Source organism: Hyperoodon ampullatus (assembly GCF_949752795.1).
Source record: "Hyperoodon ampullatus genome assembly, chromosome: 6".
NCBI classification, from domain to species: domain Eukaryota; kingdom Metazoa; phylum Chordata; class Mammalia; order Artiodactyla; family Ziphiidae; genus Hyperoodon; species Hyperoodon ampullatus.
Window position 1 is genome coordinate 77,645,576 of NC_136919.1, and position 9,877 is coordinate 77,655,452.

Consider the following 9,877-nt stretch of genomic DNA (forward strand, 5'->3'; position numbering starts at 1 on the left):
CCATAAAAAAGAATAAAATTAGGTCATTTGTAGAGATGTGGATGGACCTAGAGTCTGTCATACAGAGCGAAGTAAGTCAAAAAGAGAAAAACAAATATCATATATTAATGCATATATGTGGAATCTAGAAAAAGGGTACAGATGAATCTATTTGCAGGGCAGGAATAGAAATGCAGACGTAGAGAATGGACATATGGACACAGTGGGGGAAGGGAAGGGTGGGATGAATTGGGAGATTAGGATTGACATATATACGCTACCATGTGTACAACAAATAGCTAGTGGGAACCAGCTGTATAGCACAGGGAGCTCAGCTCGGTGCTCTCTGATGACCTAGATGGGTGGGATGGGGGTGGGGTGGGAGGGAGGTCCAAGAGGGAGGGGATATATGTACACATACAGCTGATCCACTTCGTTGTACAGCAGAAACTAACACAACATTGTAAAGCAATTATACTCCAATTTAAAAAAAAAAGAAAATTTACATTACAGGCAGAGATTTAATAAACAATACATAGGGCAGTTGACTTACACAGTAAATGAACCAGCAAGCACAAAAATATTTTTGTAAAACCTGCACTCATTCTTTTCAATTATAAAGAATTTACAGTCTTGTCTATGTGAAACATCCTTTCTCAAATAGTATGTTCTTCCATTAATTAATGAACTTACAAGAAACCTTTTAACAAGAGCAGCTGACATAAATATTTTTAGAGCGTCTAAGCAGATTTTTTTTAATGTGTTTTTTAAAAACAGAATAAAGAACTGGTTTTCAGAGCTTGTGTGTGTGACAGCATCTATTATGCCCTTGAATTCCCCTGCCAAGACAGTATGCTGGCTGACAAATGCAAAGAGGAAAACTGTTCAATTACAGGTTATAAGAAAAGCACTCTTTATCTGTTAGGCCACCATCACAAACTGGTGGGAGGCTGTGGAACTAAAATAAAATCCATCCTGGAAACTCTAAACTGGATAGCTCAGAAGTAACCTACTTTCTCCTGATCACTTCATTAGTGACACAGGGATATATCAATAAAAGAGGGTATTCTAGGGGTTCCAAGTCACTAACCGTTCTTTTGAGCTGATTTAACTCCCAAGTATACTTTGGGACCTAAGGCTTTTTGTCCTGACAACTGACTCAGTTGACTCAGGGGCGTTTTGGTACACCATGCCAGCACTATCTAAACATTTCCTGAGTACTACAATGAATGGGATACTGTGTTAGGTTCTGAAAATGCAAAAATGAATAAAACAAGGTGGTCCCAGACTACACAAAGCTGATGGTTTTGCTGGTGAGTTGTGTCAATATCTAAAATAAAATGTTAACACTTTGCCACTCTAGTAATATAAATGAAGTTCTTAGGAAGAATGGGGCGATGCTGAGAGAGCATCTGAGGCCAATGTCCAGTATTTCAAAATATATTTTTGTATTTGGTGATATGAATTCTAATCTAATTTAACACACTATTAGGACAACAAGCCACATCTAGATCTATAACTGACTAAATACATGTCTGAATTGCTGGTATTTTCTGGTGTTCAGGTACTACTATGTAAACAATATTTTAAGAAAACTAGAATTATAGTTAAAAAATAATAAACTCTGTAATTATTTCAAGAAAGTCTGTTTTCTGAGATCTAACAACCACCTACAACACTACAAAGAACTGCAAAAGTCAACAATATGAATGTTAGAGTAACAAGAATAAAAGAATCCTAGCTTCTGAGTATAGTCCATTTGCGGGGGGAGGACTTTTTACTTAAATTCGCAATGTAAAAACCTGCCTTGCTCACTATTTACACCACACATAAAATGCCCAACTAATAATCTTGTACCTAAATGAAAGTACAGAACCATCTGCACAAATAAAAACACACTGCTTTAGTTGGCTATTATCTTTCCAAGAAATAATTTTACAAAACAAGAATGCCTTGGATATAGCAGGTGCTCAATAACTGCTACTGGAACACTGATTATCAGTGCACTTCAGTGATAATATTCAAATAGTTTTCAAAGAATATCACTTCTTGACTCTCCAAAAGAACATTACCTCTGATTTCCTTCTAATGCAGTGGGTCCAAATCCTAGCTTTGTCAATATGATATAGATATATCTCTCTATATATGTATCAATATCTCTATCTCCTGCCCCTTGGCCTCTGTAGACCTCAATTTCTTCATTTGTAAAACAGAGGAATTACATCACATTTCTAAATAAGGGAAATGGGCTGCTAGGTCTCATCCAGCTTTCAAATTTTATGACTGAGAAACCCAAAAGCTATTCCCATGTAAAGAGAATGAAAATGGTCATATCAGGGAATATGAAGCACTATGAAAAAAAAAGGAAACATTAAAAGAGAGGTAGGAGGATGTAGAGACAAAAGCACTCAAACTTCTAAGGTCCAGGGTTCTAGTTAGTCTCTGTTCTACCACTGATCAATGTGAATTTGACTAGGCACTTGCCATCAGTATCCTCATCTGAAATACAGAAATAACAATGCCTTCCCTGCCAGTTATGAAAAGCAAATAATACAATGTAAAGACTGTGGTAAGCTACAAAGTACCAGGCAGAGATGAAGTATATTACCATTAATTCAGTTAAGAGCCTGAGGTCAACCAGAAAAGTTCCTTGGTTAACAGATAATGGGAAGCTAAAGCAAAGAAAGTTAAGCCTTTGTCAAGTTATTTGACCCTAAGATACAGTGTTTTGCTGCTTCCTAAAAATATAACATGTACTTCATAAAGGTAGGTCAGTAAGATTCCAAATAACAGTGTGTTTGACAGATTTCTCCTATGCCTAGTCCCTTAGGTCATAGTCCACTTTTTTTCAGACAATTTAGAACAGAATTCCAGAATCATTTTGAAATTGGAAGGGACTTCATTCCTCCAGTCTCTCATTTTGTCAGATGAGGGAACTGAGATCCACTGAGGTTAAGGTGATTACTCAAGGTCATAGTGCTAGTGGCTTAATTCAAAATCTGGATCTCCTACTATTTAGCCCAAAACCCTTGACACTAGTGAAAATAAAGACATCAGTGAAAGCAAGCAGGCTTTAGATTAACTCCTTTTAAGAGTTCTAGCAAGATTTCTGGCTATTTAAATTCTAATTTCATACTCAAAGTTGGAAAATTCAGGGAAAAAAAACTAAAAGTCATTTGTCACCCCTCTACCACCACTAATGTTGGGTATGCATCCTTTTTTTCTAAGTAGTTTACAAAAGTGGGATTATATTGGACATACTCTTCTATAATCCTTTTTAATTATTTAATTATTTATTTATTTGGCTGTGCCCCATGGCATGCAGGATCTTAGTTTCCCGACCAGGGATGGAACCCGTGCCCCCTGTGGTAGAAGCATGGAATCTTAACCACTGGACTGCCAGGGAAGCCCCTATAATTCTTTTTTTTTTTTTTAATTTAACAATTCACATTAAACATTTTCTTATATAATTTTTGTATCGTTCATGGTTGCAATGAATGTGCTGTAAACATCAAATACATCTCCAGTTATTTCTTTATGAAATAGTCTCATAAGAGAAATTTCTGACTTTCACTACCACCACATTCCATTCTTTTTTATTTTTAGGTTTCTGGCAATTTAGATTCCTGGTGCTTAACCAGGATACTCAAGTAAATATCTGCATTAACAAGGTCATGGGATTTTTACAAACATGAAAATTTGGGACAGCGATCAAGTTCCAATCTTTTCAACGAGAAACCACAGTGCTCACTTTTTAGGTTACCTTCGAAGGCTGCTCCAAAGGAATAGCAACATGGAATGAAACTACATATTTACTTAAAAAGATCATCCACAGCATGGTATATCTCCCTTAGCGGTTCACTTCACAATGGGGATCCACTAACTTCCAGATGAAGTTCAGGGTTCATACACCACTGATACTGACCTTGTTCCTCATGTTTAGACAGCTTCTCTTGTCTGTGCTTTTCAGAAACATCAGTCTAACTGGAGTAGGTCCACTTATTTACAAAAGTAATATTGACCAGCTTCCTGTCGGGGAGGTAAGGATGGTCCCCAAATATTAAAACTGAACCCTGTAATGTGGAGTGACTAAAGAGAAAACAGCCCGAGATTCAGCAAATTGTACAGATCTTTTTAATCTAATAGTTATTTTTTTCCCTTCAAACTGGAATTCTTTCCAGAATGACCAAAAAGTTAGAAAAGTATCTAAAAGAACTGACCCTTGCATATTGTTAACTAAAACTTTACTGGTGATTAAGATATTTCAGAGACCTCATAAGCTTTCTCAATTCTAAAGATTACTAACTATCACTGAAATTATATTACTGACCCTATTTAGAAAACAGATACACAAATTACTATTGTTTACTGAGTGTTTATTATATGCAATGCTCTGTTTTAGGTTTTACATACACTATTTCATTTATTCCACACATTAATCTTATAAAGTAGGAATTTTAATTCCATTTTATAGATGAGGAAAGAGTCTTGTCTGACACTACTCAGCTAGTAAATAACAAGCCAAAGTTCAAACCCAGGACTGTGAGACTGCAAACCCAAACTTTTACAAGTATACTATTGTTCAAATAAATAGATAAAAATCAAGTGTAAGAAGTCAATTAAGATTCTATGCTTTCCTATTCTTCAGTTCAACTTGCAGACGATCTGAAACTGCCTTTCATTACTACTGCCTTACTCAAAAGTTCTCACTGGGGCCTACCCACTGCCTAAGAAGTATATTTTCCCTGAGCCAACTCTTACCCAAGCCTCATGTCTCAGTTTAATTGCTATTTCCTCAGGAAAACTATCTTGACCTTCCATCCTAAATTAGTCCTCTCTGTTATTATTCTTTCAAACTATCCTTCTTATCCTTTGGGGCTTTTTTCATAATTTGTGTGTTGATTTGTTTAAAGTTCCACTGGGCAGGGACCAAGTGTGGTGTGTTCGTCAATCTATACCCCAATCCTAGCCCCATATACCTAGAGACCAGCACTGTATCTATCAAATAGAAACATTCTTTTGCTGAATGCACCAATGGAATGAGTGAAATTAAGTCAGATAGTCAAGGACTTCCATAATCTGTCCCTACTTTATTTTTTCAATCACATTTTGTTACTTTTAGTCTATTCACTGCTTCTTGTAGAGGTCTCCAAGACTGTAAATCCTACCTTGTCTTCAAAGTGCCACTCAAAACCCCACCTCCCCTAAGAGCACTAGCCCAGACATACCCAGCTTCCCTTTTAACTAATAGACTCACGTACGACTTGTTTACCATACTGCTAGTCCAGCCCTTATTATAAACTGCTTTGCAGGGTAAATGCACTGTTCATACATACAAGTCTTAGGTCTCCATCTAGACCTGCACTGTGCAATACAGTGGTCACCAGGCATATGTGTCCATTATGTATAAATCAATTAAAATTAAATAAAACTTCAAATTTAGATCTTCTTTCGCACTAGCCACATTTCAAGCACTCAACAGCTATACATGGCTAGTGGTTACCATTTGGACAGGACAGATAAAGAACATTTCCAACATCACAGATATTTCTGAGGGCCTTGAGTACAAGAACTGTATTTTATACTTCTTTCTATTCCATACTGTGAAGATGGTAGCTACAGAAGCAGTGAGAGTTCAATAAATATTACAGAGTAATAAAAAATAATAACTTTCTGGATAAGAGAACTTTGACCTGACCCTAATTACACTGTAAACAGCTGTCCTCCACACTAGCACAGCGTCTGTACATTAAGCTAATACCTGTTGCTGGGTCAAGCCTTCAGTTATTTTTCCAAAGTATTCTCTAGGAGTCAACCGCACAAACAACATTTGCATGGTATTTTTCAGTTTATAAAGTGCTTCACATTCATCGTTCAGTTGGCCAATATATTTCCTAAGGAACACAGGGATTCAGGTTAAGTCTACTATTTACCTAGTGGCAACTAAGTGCAAGACACTGTGTGAGATGATTTTCCTATGTTTTCATCAGCCTCTAGAGCCCATGCTCCGCAACAAGAGAAGCCACCGCAATGAGAAGCCCGCGCACTGCAACGAAGAATGGCCTCCGCTCACCACAACTAGAGAAAGCCTGCGCACAGCAATGAAGACCCAACGCAGTCAAAAATAAATAAATAAAATAAATAAATTTTAAAAATAAAAGAGAAAGAAGAAACAGGCTGAGAAAGGGTAACCTATCCATACCCACCAGTAACAAAATCCACATTTCACCCATTATATCTTCAACTCCTACTGGCTAGAAATTTCCAGAGACAAAGTCAATATATTTACTGTAGTAGATGTTGGCTAATAAAATTATGATCTATCTTGTATTTGTAGAAAAGAGGAAAACAAAAAGTAAAGAATAAAAAACTTTCTTTTATAATACTGAAAAGTGTAATTAGGTACTAACTTTGAAGGTAAATGATGCCTTTTTCTTTTAACTAGAAATAGAGCATATATATTTTGGAAGTAAAAGGGTTAGATGAGGGGAGGAAGTGTGAGCAATTTTGAAAAGTCCAAATTATAAGACATTTTTAAAGACTCATTATAGTATTACTGGAGATATTGTTACTGTAGGGAATATGTACTAAAATATAGCTGAAGATTAATATTAAACAATGAGTTAAGTTATTTAAAATTTTCAGATCTATATCATTATTTCATATTATTTCAACTGCCCAAATTATTTCAAACTTTAAAAAGTACTAAATGACCCAAATGTTTATTAATCATTATAAGTTATGCACTGGCAGAGAGCACATTGATGAGATCTCATAAAAAATGCGATGGGGGGGCATTGAAGTCCTTTATGAGTTTCAATAAATATGATCCAGAAGAATTGGGATGTGTTCCAAACTGCACTGTGTCAACCTGCCAGGCCAATGAACACTCAAACTCAAGTTTTTTCAAATATGAAATACTGATGCTTTTCTAGTCTACTTCAAAGAAGGCAAACTAAGATGATTACTGTACTTATTAGACTTCTTTCTAACCTCCTCAGTTTCTTTAAGAAAAATAACCTCAAATGATGAGAAAATAGTCATTTCATTTGTCCAACTTTTTTTTTTGAGAATGTCTCTTATTTGCACTAAAGCTCTCATTCTCAAAAGGGGACTGAAAGACTGATATACAACAAGGCATCAAAGCATTCTTTAGAAGGCCCAGTGCCCACTATGGTTACTGCCAGGAAATCATTCCAAACACTCTCATTCTGAAAAAGGCAGCAGTCACAAGGGGAAAGGAAGTGGACGCTGTCAGAGGTGGCAGGTGTGTTTTGAGGCCAGCAGTGTCTTGTTTTTAATGAGGCACAGTTGCAGGTCTCCAACTGTGTGCCACGAGGGAGCAAGACATCTGAGGGCATCACCCTGAAGGAAAAGAACACTTCATTTAGATGAAGGTCTGGCACCTCTTTTCAGCGGAAAAGCTTAAGGAGTTAGAATGCTTAAAAAGAATAATTCATGCGTTCCAGTTTAAAGAATAAAATATTTTTTAAAAAAACTCCATAAGCAATTAGGTAAAGTGAAAACAATGTAAAACTGGATTCCATGTTTCTTTCTCTTGAGGGGAGGAGGGATGAAGGGAGGAAGGATAGGAAACTAGCTACACTCTTGCTTCTTCCTTACTCTTTTGTACAATGTGTAGATATATCTCTCCTTTAATAGCTTCTTTTTCGTTACATAAAAGCAGAAGTATCAGAGAGAATACAGTCTCTTACCGGATCTTCCCGGAGTACTCCAAGTAAAATGGAAAGGAAGGAGGGAAAGATACATGTGTCAGTTCTGTGGTGTCCTACTTAAAGAGGGTAGCAGCGTTTGCATAAAAAAAGAGTTAATATGCTCCCTGTTACTATGAATCAGCTAATGCTAAAAAGTGTCAAGGTTTCATCTGCTTCCCACCAGACCCAACCTGTGCCTACAGAAGCTACTCTCTTGAGAATGCCCTGTTCACCTTCAAAACAAAATGTTTCATCGAAGTTCCTCTACAATTTTGGGACAGGTGAGGCGAAAGTCAAAAGCAGCCTCAAGCTACCTTCGGCTAGTAAACTGAGGGGGTTTTGGCCCATGGAGAATAAGATGATCAGTAACCCCTTCTTACCAAGGTCCGGGATGAACCTCAAAAGAGTTGTGTTAACAAAGCACATACAGACCCACACCGTGTACCTTAAACGGATGTGGGACGTGGACACACGGGTGAAGTCTTTCGAGTTTCGTGAACTCCTGGGAAAGGGGTGGGAGGGAGGAGAACCAAACAAAGTCGCAACGTTTTGATTTTCCGAGGTCACTTCTAAGGACTCGCCTGAGAGCTTGTTCCGGTAGCGGAAAGCTGGCCCCGCGGCGGCCAACAACTGTCGGGCCCCGACCCGGCTCTGTCGGCTCTTGTGAGCAGCGCGCGGGTCAAGACCTGCAGTCCGAGGTCGGCTCTAGGCTTGGCCCCGCCCCCTCCCGCCCCCGACGACCCCCGGAGGCGGCGGAGGCGGGGGCACCGCCGGCGCGCGACTCACATGTGCGGGTTCCTCCTGAAGGCGTTGGTGATGTCCTTCACCACCCGCTGCACCAGCACCGCTACCTCCTCGCTCGTCTCGGCCATGTTGGCGGCGTCCGCGGCGGCTCGGGAGCGCCTCCGGGAGAGCGCCGAGCCACCCGCGGGAGTTCCCGGGGAGCGCGCGCGTGTGCGCCGGTTTGGCCGCGCCCCTGCCCCCGCCGTGGAGGCCGCCGCCGAGCACTTCCGGGTCAGCCCGCGGTCGGCCGGTGTGTGGTCCCTGACGAGGCTGAGGCTGGCAGCTTGGTCCCTGACTTTCCCTCGTAAGCGAGTTTCTAAGAGCCCGAGAAGATGCTGCAGACTCATTTGCAGTTACCTCAGGTCGCTGTATTACACTTTTTATTTTAATTTCTAGGCCACTGGGGACCGAGGAGGGAGGGGTCCTAAGGTCACTCCCAGAGCCAGGGTCTGGCCTGAATACCCCGCCCAGACCACCCGTCCTCAGCTGTTCAGGAAAGGAGCCAGTCCCAGAATGCTCCTGGAGGAAAGTTTAACCGAGAGTGAAGATCCTCTTAAGCAGTTAGTCCCTTGGCGTTCTGAGAACTTGTTCCCTGTATTTTCTTAGTTGGAGGGATGAGGCCGTCCAGAGACGCCTTTGGCGGAATGAGGCCCAGTCGGACCGTATTGGTGACTTCAGGCTTTTGTACCTGCGTGCCAATTTCGGACACTAAGCAGACGCTTTCAAAAAGTTAATTTAAAAAATGTAATAAATGGATTAAAGGAAGAAAAAGGAAAGGAAAGGAAAGGAAAAGTTATTTGCTCTTTCCATATAGGGAGTAGAAGTACAGAGGTATTTTTTAGATTTTCTACATCGAGTGTACTTTGCTTTGCACGTCATTTGGTGTCCTATGAACGTTGCGTGTTAGTTTTGGAGTTAAAAAAACAAGTCCCTGGCAAGGTTTGCTCTTAATAGCTATTTGCCTTGCTACAAATAATCTTTATAAGAAAAACTGGCTTTCTAGTCCATTTGGATTTTGAAATGCTGTAATTCAAATTTTCATGTATCAGATTTTCTTTCAACCTCTGTTAGAAAAAATCTGGCTGCTTTTGTTTCTTTTTACTTAATCCTTGAAGTCTTATCTTTTAGAAACTTTTTTTTTTTAAAGCAAACTCAATGTTTAATGTAAACATGTAGAGCATTTGAAGTAAGGTTGATGATTGTGAAAGTAAAAACCATCCACTGGATGCAAAATTATAAAGCAGTGAATGAGAAATACAAATTATATTCAGTGGTCGATACTCCCTATGGGTACGTTTAGAAAGGCTACACCTGCTGTATGGACTTTGGCCTTCTGGTTTTAAAAGAAATGAGCTAGAAGTTTCATAAAATTATAGAAAAGCAAGATGGACAGTTTTGAT

General features: G+C 39.2%; 1 protein-coding gene across 6 annotated transcripts in view; it reads right to left on the reverse strand.

The window, feature by feature from the left end:
- Window positions 1–8,581, reverse strand: part of PTAR1 (protein prenyltransferase alpha subunit repeat containing 1) — a gene marked incomplete at both ends in the record, with an annotated part of 39,004 nt that extends 30,423 nt beyond the window's left edge. For 5 of the 6 annotated variants that reach the window (XM_079706925.1, XM_079706924.1, XM_079706923.1 and 2 more), the window contains one exon: window positions 8,481–8,566. In XM_079706925.1, coding sequence (XP_079563051.1) covers window positions 8,481–8,566 — 86 coding nt within the window. Of the gene's footprint in view, window positions 1–8,480 lie in introns of all 6 variants that reach the window. The other variant, XM_079706926.1, reaches the window with a different exon arrangement.
- Between the last annotated feature and the right edge of the window lie 1,296 nt (window positions 8,582–9,877).